The sequence below is a fragment of the Columba livia genome, chromosome 2 (genome assembly GCF_036013475.1).
Source record: "Columba livia isolate bColLiv1 breed racing homer chromosome 2, bColLiv1.pat.W.v2, whole genome shotgun sequence".
NCBI classification, from domain to species: domain Eukaryota; kingdom Metazoa; phylum Chordata; class Aves; order Columbiformes; family Columbidae; genus Columba; species Columba livia.
The window spans coordinates 100,292,407-100,319,675 of record NC_088603.1 but is presented as its reverse complement, the minus strand read 5'-3'; the positions used below and the strand labels follow the sequence as shown (position 1 = coordinate 100,319,675).

The 27,269-nt window shown below is 35.0% G+C and overlaps 1 protein-coding gene across 9 annotated transcripts in view; it reads left to right on the top strand.

Annotated features, from left to right (window-relative positions):
- ZNF236 (zinc finger protein 236) overlaps window positions 1–27,269 on the top strand; it is an 80,949-nt gene that overhangs the window by 13,924 nt on the left and 39,756 nt on the right. For 5 of the 9 annotated variants that reach the window (XM_065052998.1, XM_065052993.1, XM_065052992.1 and 2 more), the window contains exons 4-13: window positions 1,836–2,014; window positions 5,202–5,326; window positions 8,573–8,745; window positions 12,143–12,289; window positions 12,989–13,060; window positions 16,533–16,736; window positions 18,521–18,749; window positions 20,342–20,614; window positions 22,311–22,514; window positions 25,856–26,000. In XM_065052998.1, the coding sequence (XP_064909070.1) occupies window positions 1,836–2,014; window positions 5,202–5,326; window positions 8,573–8,745; window positions 12,143–12,289; window positions 12,989–13,060; window positions 16,533–16,736; window positions 18,521–18,749; window positions 20,342–20,614; window positions 22,311–22,514; window positions 25,856–26,000 (1,751 nt within the window). Of the gene's footprint in view, window positions 1–1,835; window positions 2,015–2,056; window positions 2,707–5,201; window positions 5,327–8,572; window positions 8,746–12,142; window positions 12,290–12,988; window positions 13,061–16,532; window positions 16,737–18,520; window positions 18,750–20,341; window positions 20,615–22,310; window positions 22,515–25,855; window positions 26,001–27,269 lie in introns of those variants that run through there. The other 4 variants (XM_065052994.1, XM_065052997.1, XM_065052999.1 and 1 more) reach the window with 3 other exon arrangements.

Below are 27,269 nucleotides of genomic sequence, written 5' to 3'. Positions count from 1 at the left end.
TACGATTAGCCCCTTTTGTTTAATGTTAGAAGGTGAGTTTAACCATAGTGAGATTAATGTGGAAGTACTTGTTCTGTGTGTGGTGGTACATTTTTATTTGCTTGAGGAACAAAAAAATAAATCTGGTACTGCCAATTCCAGAGAGAGGCTATTTGGCTTGGTGTATTCCTGGGGCTTTGTACAGTTTTTCTGTTTTACCATGACCTTCCTTTCCCACAGCAAATTCTACAGTAATGAATACAAATACATACACTTTCATTGTATCAAATACTTCCTGGTAAGCTATTCTTTTGTTTGTGAAGTTGCTTAATAGAACATGTGTAACAGCCACTTAATGTCACAGATATATGTGTCTGAAAAAATGCTGAGAGATTGACAAACTCTCTGTTTTGGGGCCCGTGAGGTCGGTATAGCATGCATTGTACGCTTCTCTTCGATAGCTTTTCCCTACTTGTACAAAAGGGTCATCATAAACCAAATTTGTTGTATAATAACAATATATTTCAATAGGAAGTAGTCTTCTTCAGATTTGAACGTAGATCCTGGAAAAAGATGGTGGTATTTATTTATCATCCCACACTATAACTTGAGTCCAGTAATAATGATCTCTAGGTTAGATTAAACAAGTAATTTTTGAGGGAGTATCTTGTTTCATTAAAGGACTTCAGTTTTGTTCAGGGACCAAATTTATTGTCAAAGCATTTTAAAAATAGTACTGCATATCTTTGTTCCTCTTGATTAAAACATTCTTGTCAATATCTTTATTTAAATGAATACCGCCCTTTATTTTTTTTCTTGTTGTTGATCATTCAAGGAGGACAGAAAGGGGGGGGAGCATAAAAAACATTTCCATTTGCAGTGATAATCACAATTACTGAAAAATGAACCGAGACAAAAACTGTCTTAAGTTATTACACACACCAGTAAGGAACATGTAGCAGATGTATTGCCAAATAGGTGGTGAATATTTTTATACTTTTAGTCTTAACTCTCTGCTTAGATTTTGTAAAATAAAGATAAACTGAGAAATGAAATTAATGGTTTTGAAAAGCAAAAGGACATCAAATAAATGCAGAACTATGAGTTTTCATTGGAACTACACTTTTCGTTGAAATCATACTTGACTTTGATTCTTCCTCTGAATTTCAGAGAAATGGCAATGCTTTTGCATTAAAATTACAATTTCCATTCTAAATGACATGGAATACTAATACAACTGGAAAGTGGCCTGTTTAACACACTGCTGTAAAATTAATGGGTTGAAGAGACACCTGTCAAAAATGTTATGTGTTCTTATATATTTCGTATTTTCTGTGAAGATAGCTTAAGAAAAGTCAGTAGTAATTGTGTTGGGATTACTGTTAAAAAGTAAGGGACAATCTGGATCATATTAACCACTAAAAGTGAAATCCTTGAACCTACTGTTAAGGTGTTTTCAGTTAGAAAGTAGTGTTTTTTACAAATGTTGATGTAGACCATAAGCATAATGTCACTGAATTATGTTTCTGCGTCTATTGTGAATGAGCCTACCAAGGAAATAGGGAATGTGGTGATTGTACTGAGCTGCTTGTTTCTGCTACCATTTGAACTTTTTTAGAATTCAGTTTCAGTGGAGTTTCTTAAAATATAAATATGATTATAAGCTTACAGTGATTATTGTTCATGCTTCATATTATGGGGCTCAAAAACTTCTTTCACTTGTATACTTTTATCGCTGCTTGCTTCCAGCTGCCAATGTCCATAGAAGGATATGTTCATCTACTTGAGCAAAGCTTATGCATGTGTGCTGCCGTTTGGGAATCTTTTGCAAAATCAGTCTCTATTATCTCTTTCAGAATCTTATCTGCTCAGAGTGTGGAGATGAATTTACTTTACAGAGTCAGCTGTCCATACACATGGAAGAACATCGTCAAGAATTGGCAGGCAATAGGATCCACAGCTGCAAGTCTTGCAAAAAGGAATTTGAAACTTCCTCACAGCTAAAGGAACATATGAAAACTCACTATAAAATAAGGTGACAATCATGGGATTGTAACAAAATGAGCAGATGTTACTTTTATAGTGATAGCTTAGAAAAGCAGGAGTAGCGTTTCAAGTCAGCAAAGTGCTGGGATCTGTGCAGATCGTTTATTTTCTTTGGTATGCTGTTATGAAATGACATTTGTTTTTTAAAACCTTACCAAAGTAGGTGGTTATTTTTTGAGGCCTTTTTGGTTTTTTTTGCTGTTTTCGTATTTAGGCACCCATACTAAGCCTAGTTGCATCTGCTAGCTATTTGTAAACACAGGTTAGGTTTTTCTGATACAGAGTGCTTTTTGAAATGTATTTGTGTGATTTTAAGTGCTAACGCCAGTACATTAAAGCAAATGCATATTGATTTTACATAGCCATTATTGTAATGGCAAAAATCCTAGTACTAGCCTTCCACAAAGAAATAATGTTGTTACTTGCAGTGTAATTATCTTTTGCAAGTAGTCCTCACCACAACCTACTGTTTCTTGCAGATCTGAAAAAGCAAAAAATGAAGGGAAAAAACAGGCCTAATAAATTCTGTTCTTATTTTCAGTGAAGATTTGTTCTGTCCTTTGTTTCAGCTCTCTAGTTTAACTTCACTTTTAGGAAGGTGGAAATTACTTGTTAGAAGAAAGAAAAACTTACTTCTGTTGGTTTAGTTTATACATCAAGAAAGCCTAAGGTTTTTGACAGGTGATCACTCTTTTAATCTTTACTCTGTTTCTATTAAACAAACAAACAAAAAAACAGATGAAAAAATAAAAGTGAGAAAGATTGGATCTTTCCAATTATTTTTATTAGCAGGTGATGCAAGTTGTGAGATCTTAATAGTCATTTTCCAGAAGGTTTAAAAAATATTGTAGACTTCCCTTTGCAAACTGAAAATGAAGGTAAAGTTGCTGTGTTTCTGTTGAGTTATATAATACTACACACAAAAACATTCTTGCTGTGGGTATCTCCTGTGTAAGTTAGGAGGAATCAATAAGGAATGGGTGAGTGAATCTAATATGATGGCTGTGATTTTGAGAGAGTATTATGCATGCTACATTTTGATATGAATGAGATATACGCATTCCACAATAGAGATAATTTTTCTTTACTTTCATAAATATAGATTATTTCTGGACTCAGAGCTTCCTTATATGAGATTCATCATATTTACCAGTTCAGATGTAGAAACATGTTGCATTTGTATTCAAGAAACTACTGTCCATAACGGTGCTTTGTTGTCCTTTCACCAGAAGTACCAATGCAACCCATGTATGTGAGACAGGTTAATGAATTGGTTAAGTGTTCCTGCTCTGTCTTCTGTGTTTCAGTAGAAATCATTTTGAAAGGAAAAACGTGGATATATCTTATTTATTTATTATTTGATACAATCCTCTCATATTGTTCAGAAGTATTATGAAAAGTTAACATTTGACCTAACCTGTTTGACTGTATAGAAAGTTCAAAGACATACATCAGTAGTTAAAAATTTTACTATTTGATTCCTGCTTTTCATTGTAAAATAAGCTTCAAAAAATTTTTAGGAGTTATAATTATGAAGACACTTGTTCTGTTTTTTTCATTAAGTGATTGCACTTTTGCTTCCTAAAATGATGGTTTTTTTGTCTATGAAATATTTGAATGGCAAACTATTGTGAAGTTATAATTTAAATTTGGTGTCTAACTTTTGCTAAAAAGTAAATGGTCATCATAACTTAATTATGAAATATTGCAGAAGCTGATCTGATCTTGAAGGATTGTCTCTACGCTTCTCTCCAAACTGGATATTATTTCCTTTATTAATATACTACATCTATAGTTGAAACAGATATTTCTGCTCATCAGAGAGTGTATTCTGACAATCAGGCTGGTCTAGATCTGTCCTGAGATGCAGAGAAGAGCTTCTAACTTCAGTGCTGTTCTCTCTTCTTCTCTTCAGCCTTCAGTCGATTTCACTCTTCAGTAAATTTCAGTAGATAGAATTAATCTGTGAAAGAAAATACGTTACCCACACTCTATGCTCATTTTGCAAGAGTATAAAAAGAGTTTAAAAATGCATGTAATTCTTGCTTGAAATAATTGGAGGGGAAAATGTGCTGTCATTTAAATATACATTGAATATCTGTGTTCTCTCAGAGTAGGAAGATGCAGCATTTGAACAGAAGTTTAGTGTTTCTTACGTTATGCAGGAACTGTTGCTCCTCTGCTATTTTTTGTGGTGTTATACCAGCCCATGTTTCAAGGTGATGTTGTATTTTGCGTATGTGCTCCACATTAGCTAATTCTTATTTCTCAGCTGTTCAGAAAAAAAAAACACCACCAGATATTTAAATTTTTATACTATCAGTTAGCTTTAAGCACTACTGACAAGCTGGATTACCTTATAGGTGCAGATACTCAGGCATTATGGAAAATGTGCTCTAGATACCATGTTGGGTTTTTTTGTTTGTTTTTGTTTGTTCGTTTTTGTTGTTGTTTTTGCTCTTGCACTGCCTTCTGGTTTCAGCTTATTTAGCTGAGTTGTTGTGATGGTCTGTAAGATCTAGGTTTTTGTTTTTCCTTTTTTCCAGCATAAAATCAGTTGTTGGTTTTATCACATTACTGTTAATGCTTTTCAGTAGTCATTTAAACTATTAAGTTTGATTTGTGGAAAAATGAATTATGGGAGTTTATATCATCTGTTACCCTGTCGCTGTGGAGAGTGTGATTTGTATTTCAGGGGCAGTGGTGAATATTTGGATTGTTGAATTCTTAACCTGTTCTTGTTAGACTTCAACAACTGCATTTGTGCTCTAGTTGATGAGATCGATCTTCATATTCTAGTTAAGAACAGAAGTCTTTCTGTATTCAGGCAAAAGAAATAGAGTTGCACAGAGTGTAAGTTGCCACCAAAATAATAGTTGTGAAGTCACTGTATACTTCTAGCAGACTTTACAGTAAAAATGCCTCTAGAGAGCTTCTAAGATGTATCGATTTTATAACGGAAATAACTACAATTCTTGGTGATTGTAGGTACTTTAAAAAGTGCTGTTTATATTTTTCTTTTAGTGTCATTAAAGAGTTAGCTTTTTGGCTGTTGCAGATGATGCTATACATTATCATCGAATTTACACTGTATGTTAAAAAACGATGGGATAAAATAAGCTTCCTGTAAATAATGTTTAATATTAAGATTTGATTTTTTTTTCTTTTAATGACAGGGTATCAAATACCAGATCTTATAACAGAAACATTGATAGAAGTGGGTTTACCTATTCCTGTCCGCACTGTGGAAAGACGTTCCAGAAGCCAAGCCAGTTAACACGACATGTTAGGATACACACAGGTAAGTCTGTGGAACAAATTATTTTAGTTTGCATTTGTTTTACAAAATCAAATTGATCTGTGAAATGTTAAATATTTTTCTCCCTGTTGGGACTTGAAATAGTATTAAGGTGTGTGGCTCATTAGATGCTGTTACCTGTTTTTTAAAACGCCCTTTATGTAATTAGTTGCTTAGGAAATTTATATGCTTTAAAAAATATTTTTAACTATTTCTAATAATGTACATCTGGAAATTTTAAGTATTTTACAGGTTTCATTTGTCACAGAATACCAGTTTTGGTACTTAGAGTTTTGGTGAGCCCTAAAATTGAAGAACTTAGATAAGGGCCATTCAGGTACACTAAATAAGATCTGACATACTCTGGAAAACAGGTTCTAAAATTTACAATCAGAAAAAGAGTAGAAATACATGCAAGTGAATAATAGTAACAACATAGTGGCCTTGCTTTTGTTTTTAGATTGATTTATTTAAAATTACTGCCTTGTATGTTCTGTATGTATTATAACTGCTATTTTCAGGATGTCTGAAGTGAACTTGGGAGGTGATAAGCCTAGACTGTAATTTTGATACTTGAGGAAGAGCAGGTGACTGTTCAGTTTTGCAGAGTGAATAGCAGATGTTTTTTGTTAAGTTACTGTGATAAATGTGTGCACTTATTAAACTCTTAGGCAATTGAAATATCTGAAGAATGCTAAGTATAAAATAGTACAAAAGCTTTTTAAGTGTATGGAGGACTCTAAGAATAGTTCTCTCAGCCATACATAGCGTAAGTTTGACTTCAAACAAAACCTTCGTTGAAGGTGCTCCAGTGATGTGCAATATATATGTATATTCCATCTTGTGAATAAATTGCTGTTTGTCTAGATTTTAGACAATTAAATTTATTAAGTTATGTGAGTGTGCAATGTTGTTTGTATTAGCAGTCTGTTCGGATAATGATGTGGTGAGTTGCCATGTACAGGAATGACTTTGCCACGGGAGAAATAAAAATTCTGTTGTGGGACTTTCTTACGAATCTTTTTAAGCTTTATAATTTAATTGTAAACAGTAACACGAGATCACCCTTGTGTATGCTTTAAAAGTTGCCTCAAAGTAATATCCAAAAAAGTAATTGAAAATTAACTTTCTTATTTTAGAGTTTGGTCTCTATCTGATAAATTACTTTAGCTTATTGTAGTTGGAATTAAAGAGACAGATGTATAGTTGGTTGAGGAAACTTTTCTAAAGCATCGAAAATATCAAGATGGTTTATAATTCTTCTGAAGAATAAAAACATGTTTGTCTATTGGGAAATCAGAGACAGAAAATGTAGCTCCAGTCTGCACATGATGGCGGGTCATTTTAAGTCCCAAGTAGCTAGTGAATGCTCATTTATTTATGAAGTATGTTATTACTTTAAGTTCACAGACAGTCTGTCTGGCATCTAGTTGCTTGAGGTGCTGTAAAATATGTAGGAAAAAAGAACTCTGCTTTGAAGAGTTTAGAATACTTAAGTCTTTAATTTTTAAAAGAGCATGTCTATGCTATGTGTGCATCATGTTAGTGTCTTAATTGCAATACTTTTTTTGTTCATGGCTATTAATTTCAAGCACTTACACCCTTTGAGAAAAAAAATTAAGCCTCAGGGATTGCAGTTCCCATATTAATAACTAAGTAATGAGCCCCCCACTGCCCCTTCCAAATCTGTATTTTATGAAGTTATACTTGAGAAATACAGAAATTCCACATTTCCACACTAGAATTAAGATTTAATTTTTATAATGAAATTTACTTAAATAGGCAAACTTAACCTAATCAATCCTTGTATGTGTCCACCAGCAGCTGTTAGTGGAAGCAAAGCCTTTAAAAGCAAAACCTTTAAAAGCCCAATAGTAATTTTGTCACTGTATCTCAAGAAGATCTGAATCAGTGTACTGTATTGTAAGCTATATTAAAAAATATATAGTTAAAACCCACAGACCTTAAAGCACCTTCAAAGCCCATAAGCAGCAGGCCAAAATATATACATTCCTTCAGAGTTGATACTATGTGAGTTACATGCTTGCAGTCTGTTTCAGAAAATAGCTACAAACAATGTGAGTTTAAGAATTGATCATTTTAAACTCTGTGTAATTACAGCTACATAATTAGAAAACATATAAAAATATTCACTAAAATTTGCTTTAGTGTGTATAATATTTAGCACATGCTAATACTTCCTGGTGTAGCAGATATCATGTGCAGCCTGCTCATAGGAGTTTTGCTATAGAAACATGCAAAAGAGAAAGTGTTAAATGTTCTCAAGTTTCTGGAGTTACAACAGCTACACTATTTCACGAAAAGAAAAAAGGAAGAGTAATACTGAGTTGACAGTGGAGATTTCCATAGTAACTGTGTGTTTAAAATATGTAGCTTTTTAATATTTTAATGCAGTTCCATTATGTTTTGTCAGTTAAAATTTCTGCAGAGTCTTTTGAGCTTAACCTGTTAATGTACAAATAACTCCAAGTATACACAGCACTGAGAACGCCAAAATCAGGAAATAGTGACAGAGCATTCCTGTTACAATATTGCCTAGATTTTCTTTAATATTCAATAGTGATATAAACATTCAAGGTTTTAAAATTATTTTTTTTAGCAGAGCTGTACATTATCTCATATAGTAAAAACTATATTTTACTGCACATTTTCAATAGGTGGTTGTAAAGAATGAATGGCTATTAGTATTTAAGGAGGAGTGAGAACCATAGGTCATCTTTTGCAGTGTTGCAATAAGACTTTTTGATTTTAGACCAAATAAAAGGTTGTATTTTTGACAGTTATTTATCACTGTCCATTCCAGTCTCTGTTCCTCCATTTGTTTCCATGCAGGTATATGCATTTCATGGGATTTGGTGTAAGAGTGCAGTTTGTGGTTTCCCTTTCCCCAGTGGTTTTTGTTTACAAACTTCTGAGATCTTCCGAACCATAAGTTGAGGGAAGCCGTTCTAAATAATTGTTTTATAAAGGTGTCATTTATTGTGCTGATTTTTAACTGATCATCATCAGCTGGGTCATAAAACTTTTTCATTGAGCTACATCTTCATCGGAGTAGATGGTGAGATTAGTGGTCAAGGTACACAATGTATGTGTATGTATGTACAGATATCCATAGAGAGTGTTTTATTTTAGCTGATACAATTATTTATTTAGATACAGGAAACTACTTACGTTTATTTAAAGCCTCTTACCCCACATTATTCTTTTTTTTTCTTTTTCTCCTTTCAGGTGAAAGACCTTTTAAATGCAGTGAATGTGGAAAAGCCTTTAACCAGAAGGGGGCATTGCAGACCCACATGATCAAGCACACTGGTGAAAAACCCCATGCTTGTGCCTTTTGTCCTGCAGCCTTTTCTCAAAAAGGCAATCTTCAGTCACACATACAGAGAGTTCATTCAGAGGTAAATATGATTATTCATCAAGTGGTTGGTGCTAATTTACTGCTTGTTTCATTTTCAGCATTTAAATTGCCCTGTTTGCTATTCCAGTGCTCTCTGGTGCTTTTTGAAGTCAATATAAATTTACTGCTCTAGTATAGATTGTAGTTTGTTGGTTTTACCTGCAAATGCAGTTTTCCTAAAATAGCGTAATCTGAATAAACATATACTTAAGGTAATTGGCAAAACCCTAATTTACTATTGTCTTTTCAGTACCTTGGCAGATTAAGAAATTACTAGTGGTTTTAGCTGTATAAAAATGTACCTGTGTCAGTCTTGGGAGAACGAAGGCTAGAATCAGATGAAAGTAAACAAAAAGCAGCAAAGCAGAAAATGCTGAAAAATTTCAAGGCCAAACAGCAACCCACTAACCCCATCATAGAGCATACTTGCAATTTGTCTTTGAAGTATACATTTTGCAGCCCTTTTCAGAGCTTTTTCAACTACAAGTAGAAAAAAAGTATGAAAAAAGCATTATTGCTTTATGCTGATTTTCTTCTTTCCTCTTTGTGACAGACAATTTTTTAAGATTCAAAAGGTACTGCTATGGTAATATAATAATATCTTCTGAGCAGCAGTGGCTGTGCAACTTTGTTCAGTAATTTCCTTGCTGACTTTAGTGATTTGTCATTGGAAATACCCATATAAAAAGATCTAGTTTTGATTTGGAAGGCATAAAGTGATAGAGGCAGGGATTTTTTTATTGTTTTCCCTGCATGCAGAATATAATCTCTGCTCTCACTTTTTCCTCTAGCTCTCTCTAGGATTTGCTTTCTTGCTTTCCATTTATGTGTTACGATAAATCTTACGTTTTGGATTCTTTTTACTAAGGATCCTTTTAGTGTGTTAGAGGTTCTTTTACGATCTGGTCCTTCATAGACTAGTATTTTGTTATACACTTAATTATGTTAAATCATATGTTTACATTTCATGTGAATTGGTGTGCCTTATCTTCCTCACTGTTTACAGCTCCCTATGTGATAGCTTTTGCTGCATAAAAAAGAAATGTGCCAGCATTAATTTCATAATTTGCATAGCTTTTTTTTCAATATTACAAGAATGCTGGGGATCAAGCCAAAAATATTTTTCACTTTTTTTCTCTGTTACTCTGTTTTGCTTTAAGAAAAAAATAAGAAGGTTGTGGGATAAGGGACTTTAAATAAATGCTGCCTCTTGATCACATCTTATGCTGTGTTTTGTGATCCTGAGCCTATATGGTCTATATTTTACTTATTGCTTTGGATCATTTGTTGATTTTTTTTTTTTTTTCTTCTTTCTTGCTGTCTCTATGTTTACTTCTGTTAATTCTTCATTTTATCGTGAGACAGTCACAAAATAACATTACAGGTGATAATGAAACAGGTTGATTCTCAATTTGTTTATCACTGCTCAGTTGTATCAGTATTTTATTAGTTTATACATCTTTCTGAAGGTCTTATTACTAGTTTAAGCTAATGTCAGGAAATATAAAATTCCATACGATGTTACAGGGAGTGCAGCATGTTTTCTTTTGAAGACTTTGTTCTTTGCATATCGAAAATACTACACGGGATCTTACTGCTCTGTGATAAACTGAGGAGGAGGGGCAGGTTGGGAGGGTTGGAATCTGTAGATTTAGTTGCTTTGATTACCTCAACCTCTTGGCCTGAAAGACCCAAAGAAGTTGCTGCTGGTCACTTCCTTATTTTATGTGTTCAAATTCTGTTCTAACTATTTGGTAAACTTACCTGTCCTTCACCATGTTATTTTTTCTGGTGGGTTTTATGATTTTTTTTTCCGCATGGTCCCAATAGCCTTTGACCTAATCTATCTTACCTTCTTTCTACTTAGACATGAAAAATTGATTTTATCTTTTCTTGGAAATTTCTAAAAGATATGTTTGCAAAAATAAACAGAAGAGAAACAAAATTTGAAGATAAATTATCCACATTTTTTCTTCCATTTTCTTCCATTTCGATTATATATGATGTTACATCTTCAGGCACATCTTAATTGATGAAGTTGCATTTTGGTTTTGTTTCTGAGTGTGTAATGGTAGAAACTTGAAGGAGGGAAAAGTCTGGGACCTCATTTGCCAGATGACGTTTGTTTTGCTCTCTGGTGCTTCCCAGTTTTGAGAAATGGCAATAGGAGATGACAGTCATGGATGTAGATTATTGTTGACCTGATATCTGAGAGATACCAGACTTGGCTCCATAAATGGAAATCAGTAACTTGGAAAAATAAGCCAGTGTAGCTCTCATAACTTGTCCCGTCCCACCTAAGTGAGATTAGGGGTGAGTTAACTGTGAGCACAATGTACTCAGGTGTGAGTTAGCTCTGGGTGCACTGTGCAGTAATGCGAAGTGTTGACAGACAACAATTACTTGAGGTCTAATTCAATTGCGAATTTATTAAAAGCACTTGGTGGAATTACAAATTGCAGCAATTAGAGACTTGGCAAAGGTCTATTACTGTATCACAAAACATAATGCGTTGAAAGCAAAAACCCCCTAAAACCAGTGGATTGGCGACAGTTAATAACTATAACACAAAACTTAACAAGACCTTAGTAGCAAAACCTATTACTTTGCTGTGCTCAGGAAAAGGAGGAAAAGAGAGAGAGAAAAATAAAAATAAGGTATGTTAGTTAGGGATAAGGGAGGGAGAGAAGGAAAAAATGAAGTAGATATGTTAGACTAAGGGAGATATCACCACTCCACAGATTGATTGGTCACATGACATCCTTTGGAATGGGGTGGATATGTTGAAGATTTCATTGCGTGCCACCACCTTATTCTATGCATGGGGTCGTTTTATAACTCAGTTCATTTACATGCAAGATAGGAGAGGCTGGTTCATCTCCTCCCTCTGTTTCCCCTTCATGCTAATTAGAAGGACCTTTCAGGAAATGGGTCTGGAGTCTTCAAACTACGGGAACATTCACAGTACTGACCAGGAGTGAGTTGTTTTGCCCATCAGGGGTAGCTATTGCTTTGTGTTTTCTTCTGGCAGTTGGTTGTCTGCCAGGTGGTTCGTCTCTGTCATCCCAATCAGGCTATGAGGCCTTCACAGCAACACTGCTAATTATGTGTAGTGACACTGTTAATTGTCTTTATTTCAGAAAGTTATGTTTCGCTTCACAGAACGCTGGGAAAGAAAAAACAAGGTGTCTGCCTTCACAGCTATCTATCTTTTCTGAACAAAGTAACAAAACCCAGATGTTTAAGGCAAAACATGATCCATTGTTTCGCTAGGGATGGAGAGAGTGCTTCAAGGTTGTCACATAAATAATATGTTTGTACCATGGATAAATAATGAAAAATATAAAATTCGGTTGATTTAGGGAAAACTTACCTAATTTTATTTTGTTTTATTGAAGGTGAAGAATGGCCCTACATACAACTGTACAGAATGCAGCTGTGTCTTCAAAAGCTTGGGTAGTTTAAATACACATATCAGCAAGATGCACATGGGTGGTCCACAGAATTCTGCAAGCTCTTCAACAGACGTATCTCATGTTACAGCAGTAAGCTTTACTTGATATATGTGAAAATTTGTGTTAGGAGTTTAATTAGATGTATATCTTAATTTGAGTAATTGTGCACATAGGTTAGAACTGAAAGACCTGTAGCTGTTACTTGGGTTTTTTTTTTAATTCATTTGTGGTGTTAAATTTTGGCGGGATTTACAATTTGAAGGTTTAAGTGAAAATATAATACTTTATTCTACAACAAAGTAAAATATAATTCTGGTGCTTACAGATTGTGTGTGAAGGAAAGGTTTCCTCCTCAGGTAACGTAAAAATAATTGTGAAGTTTTGCTGCAACAATGAAATCTAGAACTCTTCAAATTGTATATTAGTTTTAACTCATTTTCAGGATTTGTTTATATAATTGTAGTCCATAGAAGGACATAGTAGATTATTCTTCTGAGTGTTTCTGATAACTTGTTTTAAATGTTAGCTTCTTATTTGACAGATCATAAAGGAAAAAGCTCTGAATGTTGGGTTTGTTTTGTTTTCTTTTGTTGTTGTTTGGTTTGGTTTAGGTGCTGTTGTTGTTTTCTTTACCAATATATAATAACGTATCTCTCCCATAGTCTAATTTTTTCTGTCCCTGGTCTCTGTACTGTCAGAAAATGAATAATACAACTTTTATGGATATTAGTAATGTTTTTGTTCTTTTTGTGCAAAGGCTTAAAATACTTTCTTTGTATTTCTTTGAAGGACTCTGTCACCCAGCCTCTAACAACATCCCCTGCTAATCTTTTGCAACCTGTTGATAACAAATGGAAAAATGTAAGTGTAGAGATTTTGTCATATTTTTGTGTCAAGACTTAAAGTGTGAGAAGCTTCACAGAATTTTGTAAGCTCTCATTTAGTTGGCAAAAAAGCATACGCAATAGTCCCCTGTGGTAAGTTGATCAGCTAATACGCAAAGGCAAACATCTTGGTGAATGCAGCTGCTTATTTAGGAATAGAACAGGTGTTAAGTGGTTTATATTCCCTCGGTTGTTATACATACATGATTTTGCATATAATTCTGTTCAGTAGCTCTTCAAAATGGAGGCAAATGCTCTCCTGTATAAAAAGAACAGAGGAGAGTAAGGGCTCCTAAATAAAATGCTGGGTTATCCTGCCCCTCTGACTTCCCTGCACGGGGACACCAAGATTTGCCTGTCAAGGGAAGGAGCTGTTGGTGCTTGTTGAGTTGGTTGGAATTGAGGCAGCAGGGGAACCGTGGGGCTTGAGGGGAGCCTGTCAAACCGGGGAAGGATGACGCAGGGCTGGCTTTCTGGAACCCCATAGCAGTCAGTCTTGATGCACAGGCAGGTGTGTCTTGATGTTCCTATTGCAGTGAGAGCATTACTGTATTTTTTGCAGCTATACAGCATGTTGTTTGTCAGCTGCAGGCTGCAGCATGGTATCTCAGTGGCAGATGGATTTGATTTACGTTCCCCTCTTCCCAGCTGCAGCCACTAATTATCTCGTCATGTACTAGAATTCATAAAACCAAGGACTAGGAGATGCGGCAGTATTGCTTTAAGGTTGCTATAACCAGTCTATCCACTTTTCTTGTTATCTTTTACTGTGAATTCAGTGTTCCAGGACCAGTTAACTTAAAGCTGAACTGAACTGATATGAACTAATTAATTTCTAATATTTGCTGTATTAAATGATTACATTATGCTTCTTATAAGATTCTAAAAAGTATTCAAAATGTCTGTGCTTCAAAAGCAGTTTATTTTAAGTAAATTTTCTTTTTTTTTAAACCCTTTTCCTTGGTAAGGAGTGGCATCAGAGGTGATGCCTGATTATTATGGGGGTTGTATGTGTGACAGTACAGGTCTGAAAAGAAGATAGTAATCAATTAGGACACACTTTATTTTAAATATTCTAGGTTAAACATGGCATATTTCTAAATAATGAAGTTTTAGTAAATTACAGACTGCATATAGTTGTGCCAGATCCATGTTCTAGAAATGGAGGGGGAAACTTGCCTAGAATGTAGTCTGTCAATACATATTAGAATTCCTGAAGTATGATACAATATATTTTATTATTTAAGAGATTCAAATATTTAAGGATGACTTGGTCTGCTGCTTTGAAAAAAAGGGAAGAATCTGTAATTTCTTTAATAGAGAAAAGAAAAATGTTTTGAGGCTTGAAGCTAGACAAATTCACACTTCGAAATAAAGTATGGTGTGTTAGTGTAGATCATTTACTGTTGGAACAACTCCTTGAAGTTGGATAGTAACAGAAAAAGTTGCCACAATAAATAATTTGATTTAAAGAACAGCTGTAATTTCTGTACAGCTAGTTTACTTGAAGGAATAATTCATTCACAGCAGTCATGTGGTCTGTGCTACACAGCAGATCAGATAGACCAAGGGTTATCACAAGGTCCACTATTCTAACAAAACAAATGTGGAATTATGAAGTAGTAATACAACAGTTCCTTCTACATGCTGTTTTTAAAATCAGGTATTGAAGCGAGACCTACAAAAAGACCTCTGAAACTTCTTAAAATGAACAGGGTATCTTAACAGTAATGGTAACAAACTTTATATGTGTGTCTGTGTATTATTTTTCAAAAAAGATAATCTCCATGAGACTCTGTGTAAACTGCTGTATAATATGTGAACATACTGCCTAAATACATCTAGTACTATAATTTTCATGTCAAAGATGATGTTGAGCAGTTCCTTCACTAATATTTTTTTTTCTCTTGCTAAAACCTGGGAGAGTTTTATAGTGTAGGCTTCCTGCTCTACTAAAGAGCTTCCCTGCTTTCTGTTGCAAGAAAATGAACTGTCTCCATGAAGAGCTGTTACTCTTTAGCAGAACAGTTTGCTTTAGTGTATTGGACTGAAAATGACATATAGTGTTTTATATTGTAAAATACATATTGAAATATTTATAGCACTTTTGCTAAATTGGAATCTGAAGAGATTGAGTCTTTCCATCTGTCCCACTGGTGAGGTGATGTTTAAATCAGTATAATATAATAGCAAGTGCTATTCTCGCTTTCATACAAGAGATATGAGATAAGGGTTTGTTTTAATCATCTCATGAGAAGGCATTAGGAATACTTCATGAAATTCTCAGGATATAACTTGAGTCAAGCTGTTTTTTCTTAATGTATTTCTTTGTAACAATACTCAAATATGGTGACAGTATCATTTTAACTGTCCAGTGTAATGTTAGCATAAAGAAAATCTCGGGGGAGTATTCAGATTGGAAAAAATATTACAGAACTGAAGGTGAAGATTATTCTTTGTTAAAAATTATCTGAAAGAAGATAGTGTTTTATATATATGTGTTTGTGTGTACTCCTGGAAGTGATTATTTTTTGAGAACAGAAGTGAATATTAGAAGCAAATATCCAGTGTGTTCTAAGAAACAGAATTATGGGGCTAGCTATTATGTAAACATATGCTTCTCTTTTCTGCAGTAAATTACTGAAAGCAGTTGTTTCAGTAATGGTGTACTTATGGAGTCTATTTCTTGTAAGGAAGAGAAGTTTATAAATGAAGGAGGACAGGAGGAGGTTTTATTTCTGATTCTAGAAAGAAATGCCAAGGCTTTTAATCACTTTGTTTTCTTCATATTTGTTACTAGGGTAGCATAAGATATAACTATCAAATCAAATATTAAGAAATTTGATTTTTAGACTTCTGAATTTTGTTAGTATTTTGACACATCTAAATGTTAATTTAATTTTTTTAGAGTATAAGAGATTCTTCTGAAATAAAGAGATTTAAAAGATTGAGAGTTGAAGAGAAAAAAGTTAGTAGTTTTATTGTTCTGAAAGGTTTTGATATAACACCACAAACAACTTCATTTAAAAAATATGAACTAATAGGAGGTTATTTTTCCAAAGGACTTGTTTTAGTTAAGTGGAAACTTTAAAATACAACCGTGTCAGTGACATCTATTTGTTTTACATTTACTTTTCATGTGGAATTCAGTAATTGATCCCTGTGTTTTGTAAACTGGTTGGAAGTTTCAGTAGCTAAGATAAACTTAATTAAAGCTATAAATTTGGAGTTATGCAGCTTGGAAAGAACCCCAGAAAAGGGACGTACAGAAGCAATTCTTCAGTGGAGTGAGCAGACCTTTAATGACAGCCCTGTATAATTCTCATGTCTCATACCAGTGTTCATCCTTGTAGTGGGCAGTTAACAGACATTTCAGAGAAGGCGGCCAAACAGATCAGTTCATGTATGCTTTTCATCTTCCTGTACGAATATACTGCTGTTTATTTCAGGCCACACATTTTCGGTCTCCACTTCTTCAACAGACAGAAAACCAGGTGTCTTCAGCTACTGCTCATCAGGGTCAGCAGGCCGTAACTGATGTCATCCAGCAGCTCCTTGAGTTATCAGAACCAGGTCCTGTAGAAAATAACCAGCCGCAACAACCTGTTCAACAACTGAACATTGCAGTGGGACTCAATAGAGATATTTTACAGGTAAGAGCTGTGTCTAAGAACAGATTTGCGTTTCAGTGTTTCCTTTCTTGTGTTTAGTGAAATTTGTTCTCAGTGTTTACAATGATAGCATTGCTTCTGCATTTCTAAATGATTTATCAATCAAGAAAGAACTGAAAAGATATACTGAATGAATACGGAATGCACCAAGATATCTTCCATCTGCATGTATGAATGAGGAGCCCCTGGACAAACTCAAAAACAAAAAGGAAGCCTACGGAGGGTGGAAGCAAGGACAGGTAGCCTGGAAGGAATACAGACAAATTGTCTGAGCAGCCCAGGATCAGGTTAGGAAAGCTAAAGCCCTGGTAGAATTAAATCTGGCCAGGGATGTCAAGAGCAGCAAGAAAAGATTCTATAGGTATGTTGGTGATAGAAGCAAGACTAGAAAAAGTGTGGGCCCTTGGTCTAATTTTACAAAAACAAGGTTATAAATATTGATTACGTGACCTGTAAGAAAGCTTTAAGTGCACACATCCATACATGCATGTTCTATTGATCCCTTTGTTTATTTGTTTTCCTGTTGCCTAGAAGCAGCTTGTGGCACATGCCAAAGTTATGTGGTGGTTAAAACGTGATGACACTTAAGAGAAAAAAAGTTTTTATCTGGTTAAAAAATGAGAATGTATATAGAGCCTTTATCTTGTTGTAATTAAGAAGGGTTATTTGAGTATTTCCTACTGGTGCAAAGAAAATTCCTTCCCATGTCAGATCAATGTTTTGTGCAAACCACTATTCTGTCCTTGATCATGGCAGCAGGAGATTCTGTGTAACAGAAGAGATGCAGGCAGTTATTCTACTGTCTGTGCTTGTTCTGCAAACTCCACTGTGTAATGGAACAGAGCAGAGAATATTCTTCTCTAGTATTGGTGGTATCCTGCTAAGCTTTAAGCTGTTTTTGTGTCTCTAGTACTTTAATACCATTTAAATTTCTTTCTGGAAGACCTGAATGTTACATGTAGATATGTGCTGGTTCACCATGTTACCTGTGCTGAGTTCTGTAGTGCTTGGAATGTGATGTGTAGTTGCACCAAATCATAATACGAAATATAACTATTATTGTGATAGCTATTAAAGAAAAAAAATCTCTGAGGTTGGTTCTTTAAGTTATTGTATGAGCATCACTAGCCATATTGTTGTACAAAATAAAACACGGTTTTCTTCCAAGCAGTCAGTTATCTGCACACTCCTACTTTAATGTGTGTTTGAGGTCTTCGATCCAGAGCCTTTTCAGACACAATAGTGTCCATAAAGATTCTGACACTACAGTTCCTTCCAGATGTACATAAATATGAGTGTATAGCTCTTGCCTCAGACTGATGTTTATCAGTGGTTTGTTAAGAGAGGCTTTTGAGTTTTTCCAAGCCTTTCTTTGGTTTAGCATTCTTACTTTTTCTTTATACCATCTATGGCTTCTCTGTAAATTGATGAGCTTCAAATTTGACCTTTTATGGGAAACTATTCTCTTGTGTAGTAAGCATGAGAGAGAGCTATATATTCCTGGCGAATGCTTGATTCTGTAGAAATGATTGGCACTTTTCGGAAAGGCAGTTGTTGGCACATGTATTAGTGCAGGAAATCCAACTTAAAATCTCACAGACAATCAAAAGTGTTGTGTAAGAGTGTTCTTGCAAATTTGGAATCCAGCTGAAATTCTGGGAGGATGACACATTCCTTTAATTATATTTGTATTATATCTTCTAAGAAAAGTTTGGGCAACTGTGGAATGTTTCTTTCTTAATCTAGTTTTTTTTTTCCTCTTTTAGCAAGCTTTAGAGAACAGTGGGTTATCTTCAATTCCTGTCCCTGCACATCCTACCGAGTGCAGCCAGGCCAAGACTCCTGGGGCCCAGGATCAGAACCCAGATGTCCAGACTCTCTCAAATCATCAGGCTGACTCTAATCATGCAGAACAAGATAAGGAGCAAGAGAGTACAGATAAACTGGAGAAAAAAGAAAAAAAGGTTATTAAGAAAAAATCGCCATTTTTACCTGGTAATGTTGCCACTGCTCGCTACCTTTTGTGCTGTAAGACCTATAGTATTTGTGAGTGTGATGGATTTGTAAAGGACTTTCCCAAAACACACTGTGGATCAGTTATGGACTTCATTTACTCTCATCTAAAACACAGTACTTGCATAAATTATGATCAATAACATTTATAACTTTCATTATACTGAGAAAAAAACATATTGGAATGGCGTTAAGTGAAGTTACAGTGTTAAATTGTCTGGATTTAGATCAGTGGAGATTTTGGAAGAGGATAAAAAAGAAAGAATATGAATCTCTTTCCCAGCTTCGCTGATCTAGGCCATGTGAGGAAGGATGAAGGTTGACCTGGTGAATAGTATTTCATGTAACCTATGTTTGGAATGACACTTACTATTATGATATTGTCACCATAAATACATGATAATATTCCACCTCTGTACTGTACTGTGTGTATGGATTTTGTCTCTGTGTGCTTAAATACAACTTTAGAGTTGAAGTTGCTCAAGATTTGATGTTGCTAGTTTGTGGATACATTGATGTTGCTCATTTCCTTGCAAGGGATGCAGAAATTGATCCAAAATCAAAAACTCATCCAGCATAACAGTGCTAAAAATCAACATCAGTTTTTTTCTTGGGTAATAATAACAACTGTTTTGTTCCTTGTGAGTAACAGTAACAGCTTTCTAACTCTGACTACAAATAAAAATAAAAGGCCATTGCTCTACAGTTGAACACAACTGCCTTTATTTCTTGATAAAATAATATAATAATGGTGTTTTGGCACGGTTTACAGAAAAAAAAACCCAACACTTTGTCAACTGATATAAATGAGTTAACATCTGCTATTAAATAACATATGCAAGAAAAAACTCTGATAGGCTTTAGAAATTTCTTTCGTCATTTTTTGTTGAGAAAAGATACGCTGTGGCTTTAGGATGGAGTTTAGGGTTTTTGGATCATAAAGCAGCTTTTGTGAAAAAGTAGCCTTAGATTGTAAATGTTTCAGAAGGACTTTTTTAATGCATTTTTTTGCCCCTTTAAATATTTATAAATTGTAATTCAAGTCTGAATTTGGAGAAAAGAGGGCCATACAAAGTATCTCATCCAGCAAGTAAGAGAAGTGTTTTGTACTTAAAATAGTTCAGTGTGGTTATAGTTGAGGAGTTCACTGTTGGAAAATTTTGTTAGATGTGGTATTTATAAGTTAACTGGTATATCGTATTGCATTACACCTACATTCTGTGTTTCTAAGTGGCATACAAACTGCATTGTTTCTTTCTGTTCTGTGAAGTCAGACATTTCTTAGCTTTTTTCTTTTTTCTTTTACCTTTTTTTTTCAATATCATAAAAATGTTTGAATTTCAACTGCATTATCTTAGGGGTTCTTTTTGTCATTCCAGCCTATCACTATTTTTGTGAAGTAGAACACATCTGATAGAGAAGTTAATTGTCTACAAAGTGCATTTTAATGGCATCTATTTGGCAAAATGTTTGTGTTTTGACTGCTTTGCATAATGGTGCAAGCGTAGTGGAATATTTGAAGAACTTTTAAAATGTTTCCAATACATTCATTTTGATGTTGTCCCTTATTTTAGGTTCTATACGTGAAGAAAATGGAATAAGGTGGCATGTTTGTCCGTATTGCTCTAAAGAGTTTAAAAAACCAAGTGATCTAGTGCGTCACATTCGCATTCATACCCATGAGAAGCCATTCAAGTGTCCCCAGTGTTTCCGCGCCTTTGCCGTTAAGAGTACTCTCACAGCACACATAAAAACACATACTGGCATTAAAGCTTTCAAGTGCCAATTTTGTATGAAATGCTTTTCCACCTCAGGGAGTTTAAAAGTTCATATTCGTCTGCATACAGGTAAGGCCTCAAAATTGCTTTTCTGTTTTCTGTTGTGTGGGTGAGACATTGAATGAAAAAAAATAAAAATGAAGTGCTTAAGCTGTAGAGATGTCTACCATGACATTGATATCTGTCAGAAAATGAACTGATTTTAGTGTCTTATAAGATGAACTTAATTTTTTTGTCATAACTTTCTCGTGTTTCATGGCTTTGAAACTTTAGGCTCTTAAAAAAGCCTTGGACGCTTTCTGATGATGAGTCAGCTGTTGCTCCCTTTTAATATCACTATTGTGAGCATATTTAATTGTGCTTTCTAAAGAGTCATATTCTTAGAATTTGATTTCTGATTTTACTTATCCCCAGTCATCTTTCGTGTGTATTCTGCATCCTTTCTGCCCTCCCCTTCCCCCAACTCTTTGATAATTTCACTGTATCACTCAGGACTGTTCAGTTACTTCACATTTTATCTTCAACAATAAGATGTTGATCGGTGTTTTCACCAGTTTATCTGTTTCCACCATCTCGTGCTGCGTACCTTAAAATTCCTCTGTTTATGTGGTTCTTGTTTACATCATATATGATGTCTTCAGTGTCTGTTTTTCTGTGGCTGAACGTCTATCCTCTGCATAGAGAAAAATGAAATTTCCACTCTTGGTGGCCTGTGTGGTTGTTTTCCACTTTTCTTGTTTTGTTCTTGCAGGTAAATAAGCTCTCAGCAAGATAAACTCATCAATGTGCTGCTCTTTCTTTACACTCCTGTTTATATATTTACATTCTGCAAAAGTAGCATTTATTGGCTATGTGCATTTGGTGTTCAATATGTTATACAGTCAGGTGGCTTTAATCCATGAGATATCAATGTCGGATTAATCTGCAGAAAGTTTTTCACTTTGATTTTTGTGAACTTGGGAACCAGTATTTTTTTCTGTTACTTTAAAGTCAACCTTACTGTATGTAAGAAGTCAAACACATTCGAAGTGGCATAAGCACTTGGTGGCTTGAAAAATAGTCCAATGTTTGTGGAACCCCAGCATGTATTTAGCCATCATTCAGCACACTTGTTTTTCCTATCAGAAATGTTTGGTTCTTCCTCTGTCTAGCAGGTCAGGCTTACTGGGACAGGTTAGAGGTCTCTGTGACTTAGAAGTTCTCCGGTATCCTTTCCAAGGAGAGATTTCTGCTGGATTTTGCATTCCAGAAGTTTTTCTTCAATAATTCCTGTTGGCATGCTTTTTTGACTGCTATCAAAGAGTGCTGACATTTTCAGAGACCTATCTAGAATTTCTTTTGACTTTGTCACATTACTGTTCCTCTGTTTTGTCCTTTTGTGTATAATTTCTCTATGTGCTTGCTGATTCTTTTTTTCTCACAGTATTTGTTCATTTTGGAAGGACATTTGACCTGCTATCTGTAATTGCTAGAATAGCTTCTGGAACCCTTTCAAAATTGCTGTCACTTTTGCATCATCCAGTTTCTTGGCAATAAGCTTGCTTAAAGTGGTATGTTAAAACCAGTTAGTAATACAATAATCTCATATTTACTTTTGATTGTATTTTATGGATCTGTTTTGAAAACCTATTTAACAATAAACACTCTGGTAGGAAACAAAAAGGAAAACACAGAAAAGAGAGTCTCTATTTCAGAGCTACATTTCTAGGGTGGTGAAAATAAAATCACAAACTAATTTATTTTTTTTTTTTTTTTTTTTCCCCAGGTGTTAGGCCTTTTGCTTGTCCTCACTGTGACAAAAAGTTTAGAACATCAGGCCACCGGAAAACTCATATTGCTTCACATTTTAAACATACTGAACTAAGAAAGCTGCGACATCAGCGTAAACCTGCAAAAGTTCGAGTAGGAAAGACAAGTGTTCCAGTACCAGACATTCCTTTGCAAGAGCCCATACTCATAACTGATCTAGGTAAAGAGCAAGTAAATCTGTGCTCTCTTGAAATTCGGGTTTCAGTGGAAAATACCAGTTTAACTGAGCAAACACATTCAGAGCTTACTTAGAAAGATGCGTTTTGATATTTGAGAAGAAACTTCTTCTCAGTGAGGGTGCCAGAGCACTGGAACAGGCTGCCCAGGGAGGTTGTAGAGTCTCCTTCTCTGGAGACTTTCAAGACCCACCTGGACATGTTCCTGTGCGACCTCACCTAGGCGTTCCTGCTCCAGCAGGGGGATTGGACTAGATGATCTTTTGAGGTCCCTTCCAATCCCAAACATACTGTGATACTGTGATCAGAAATAATCAGGCTTCAGAAAAGTGTTGTATTTTATAGTTTGCATGCACTGGAATTAATATGCAGAGTATTTTTTTACTTACAGAGAACTGAGTAATCCTTATAGAAAAATGTGTGTGCATTTTTACCTTAAGAGAGGAGTTTAAGTATTGTTAGGCTGTTGATATAGAAAAGATGCCAGACAGTTCATGACCTAGATTCTTAAGATGAATAGGTTTATTCAAATTACATGTATTAATGAGTTGGTGTGTTATATGATTTCAGTGTATTTATTATAATTGTGACTTCAGCTGAATTAGTGGTAATCATTAGTGGTAATATTTCAAAAAAAGGCAAAATAGTTCTTGAATGTCCTATAGAGAATTCATACAGTTATTTTAATTATGTTGTAGAATAATTGTCACAACATTATGTAAAACCACTTTTTGGAAGAAGTTGTTGTACAACTCAAGACAATATATATTGTTGTCCAGTAGAGATCAACATAGTGAGCAAGGCATTTACACTTCATTGTTGTTTGGCTCGACAGTCTGCCAGCCCCTGCCTTGTCTGTTGTGTAGTCATCCTTATATAGTAGAGTATTATATTGGTAATAACTTTAGCCTAAAATCACTCTTGAAAAAAACTTTTGTGTTCACTGCACTTGCATACAGTAATTCTTGAAAGCAGTGGTTATTTTGGTATCACCTATAACAGCAGTGCAACTACTTCTACATTTATACAGTTCTAAAAGTATACTCGGCCCTGGGAAGGCAACCGGGAGGCTGATGTGGCCCCTGGTGAAAACGAGTTTGACAACCCTAACCTATAAGAAACTTGAATTTTCATAGTAGCAGCGAAATCAGCTGACAACTTCAGATATTCAAATCATGCAATATTTCTTTTTTGAGTGAACACTGGAAACGGGTGCAGTCCTATTTCTTTATTTTAAAGAAAAAAGCACTTTTAAAGAAAAAAATACAATTAAGATCTGTGCAGTGAAATTCTAGGTTTTGGAGGAGGGAAAAAAAAATAGTATTAGCAAAAAAGAAATACTCTAAAAGCTGTTTCCTATAGGTACTGGTAACATCTGAACTCTGCTGATATCGGGGTGTTTGATGTGAAAATAAGAAGTTCCACTATTTGTCTAGAAGGTTGTCGAGGGTTTTGATTGCGGGGTGACAATAAAACCCTGGCAGATGTATTGTTAACCTCCTCTCCCCCCCGCTTCCCCTTTCGCCCCTCCCTCTCCCCCCTTCCCACTAAGGACAGGCAATCGGGAGGGAAAGGAGGACAGGGAGAAGAGAGTTGGAAAAATTAACAATGTTTTACTAATGCTACTAATAAGAATAGAGAAAATAATACAAAATATACAAAACCAATCTTGAAAGTCTCAACAACTGCAGAGCCAGCACCCAAAGTCCTGGATTAGACTCTGCAGCCAACTGGAGCTGGATTCAGTCTCTCACTAGGCCTCAATTCGCAAGGACGACTAGCAAGGTCCTCTTCTAATGTCGGCCATAAGCAGAAGGGACAAAGAAGGGCAAAGAGGAACAAGATCCTCGTGATCTCCCACTATTATATGAAGTATTCAAGTGAATGGAATGTTATACACAGTTGGTCAGTTTCTTGGTCACCTGTTTTCTCGTCGCCCCTCTTGCGAGATGTCCATCCATGCTTATCAATAACTTTGCATTTCATTGCTATGTTTACCAAAACATGTGTCTGGTTCTCCAGGAAAATGCAGTTAATATGAAGGCTTCAGCTGACAGGCAAATTCACTAAAAGAGAAACTTATTTTTTAACAAAACCAGGACATTGGTGTTGTGCTTTTTCAACCCACTGATAATATTTATATATATCTTATTTCTTTTAGAGGTGTCAGGAAACTGGTATCGTTGCTCTGTACTAGTATTATTCTTTGGTTGGCCCCTTTGATGGAAAAAAGATGTTGATACATATTCTGCATTTTTAAAAAAGCCTACATTATTATTTTCAATTACATTTGGAAGTCAGCAGAAACCCTTTGGGCTTTCCTTTCTGAATATGAAGCAGAGCATGCTAGATGAAGCAGTCTACAGAAAGAAAAGACGATATAAAAGGCTTTGGTGGTGAATATTCAGGACCATAAAGGGATCTTTTGCATGTTTGTTGAAACTTTGCATCACTCCCTCAGCCTTGTGTATTCATATTGTGATGAGTACTTCTGCGTTCATAGATGTGTGAATGATGATGAGTAGTTTCTTTACTTGAAAAATCTGCCACTGTTCCAATTCTGTCACAGTGTTTGGGATGATGCCTTTCTGTTGGCTGCTTCTGAGACAAAACTCTTGCATTAGCAGTTGGTCATTTAATAGCAGAAACTTTTAACTGATTTTCCAAAACTACACTTGACTGACTTCAGGGAACACTGTATAAAGAGCATTTGTTTAAATAAGTTGAGTCTTTATTATTTCTTTTCCTCCAATAAATTTTTGGAGGTACCCAGAGAATTAGCAAGACGGAATGATTTGCCAAAGTAGAGGAGATACAAATACAACAATTTTTAATGGACTTTTTTTATCCTCTAAAGGCAGGTATATATCATGGTGTTCTGTATTTTTCACAAAATGCCTATTAAATATTTGTCAAGTTATCATGTGTGTTTGGGGCACATTGATTAAATCTCATTTAGTTAAGGTGGAGGTTAGAATAGCAAAGTATCATTTTTTAAGTAGTGAATTCATAACTGTCAGCTTTTTTTAAAAGTTAGTGCTTATTTTGGACATATGTGTGGCTTAATGTTGTGAGATGAACCTATGGATGAAGAACTATCACTAAAATAGATGGCATCTGCAATGTAATATGTATAATGCTAAATAGATGCATGCATAATTTTAAATAAGTGCTGAAAACATGCTCATTTTCTTTCTGAACTGTAATGCTAAAGTTTTAGTCTCGTTTGGTTTGTTTGTTTGTTTTTTAAAATAGTATCTCTTCAGCTTACTGCCACTTTGCAATAACCTTACAAATTAATTTTTCTTTTTTTGTTTGTGTGCAGGTCTTATCCAGCCAATCCCAAGGAATAGCCAGTTCTTCCAAAATTATTTTAACAACAATTTTGTGAATGATGCAGACAGACCATACAAATGTTTTTATTGCCATCGGGCTTATAAAAAATCTTGTCATCTTAAACAACACATCAGGTAAAATAAATACAAAGAAGAAAGGAAATGTATGTAATAATAAATTTATGGAAAAGCATGAATTTTATATAATGTTCGCTGAAAAGACTTCTTTTTTTACAGTGTCTAAGTAGTCAACCAGTGATAATTGAGTTTTCTGGTAAAGTTGGAGGAGACTTTGAAGTAACTCATACCTATATGCAGTCCTAGCAGTACAAGTGGTTGTGTTTAGTGTGCAGTTTAGCTTATTAGCACTTTTCTTTCCTGAACAATGTGAAGAAAATAGCAAGTGTTGGATGTGAATTCTTGTCATAATCTTGTAACTCCAGATCATCTGCTTTGTATGTAACTCCTGTTTTTTGAGAAGGAAATTCGCTTTTTGTTCTGTGTGCTGTTTTCTGTGTACTAAACCTAAAAGAATTTAGGCTTATGTTGTAATCAAGTAAATGTTCTTGCTTAAAGCTCAGCTCAAATTCCATATATTGAGTGTTTGTTACAACCACAAGGTCATGGAGTCACAGAAGAATTAAGTTTGGAGGGGAGCCAGTGGAGGTAACTAATCCAGCCTTGGTTTCAAAAGAAAAGATAACTTCAAAGTTACATGGGGTTGCAGTTTTACAAGCATTGAGCTTTGACATTTAGTCAAGTTATCAAACATTGCTCCCTGATTTATAAGCTATGAATAACTGGAGCAGAAAATATGAAAAGAATAAAACCACCAACAATGATTACTAGGATCTAAGGAAATTTTCCAAGCAAGCAGGTGGTGGTCTGCTTGTTTCTGCAATGTGAGCTCTGTACAACTTCCTCACTCCCTCCAATTCAAATCGTGGTGAGTCCTCGTGTTCTCCTTACACATCAAGTTCTGTATTGGTAGGTTCTCAAACTGTCTTGAAACAGCTCTTGGTTTCTATAATGCTGTCTTAACGGGAGGGAGTTCCCCTGCAAAACCACAGCTTTTCCTTTTGTAATGTCCTACCTTTATTTCTCACTGTCCTTTGTAGACACAATCAAGCTGGATTGATTTAAATCAAAATAATTTGAAATTAGTAAGTGTTGCTGGTCTGTATCATTACCACCCTCATTGTCCTTCATTGAAATAGCTGATTTTAATTGTGTTTCACACTTGTCTCTTTATTTTCTTAGAGGGAGTGTGTGAGTGGTTAGTTACCACTAAAATGTTAGTTGCCACTAAAGAGGCCTTTATCTAGCCTAAATATAGGGTAAATTTAGGCAAATTTTACTAAAGCATTTATGTAGCTTAAAGTTTTATTTAGGTTCATAAATTTT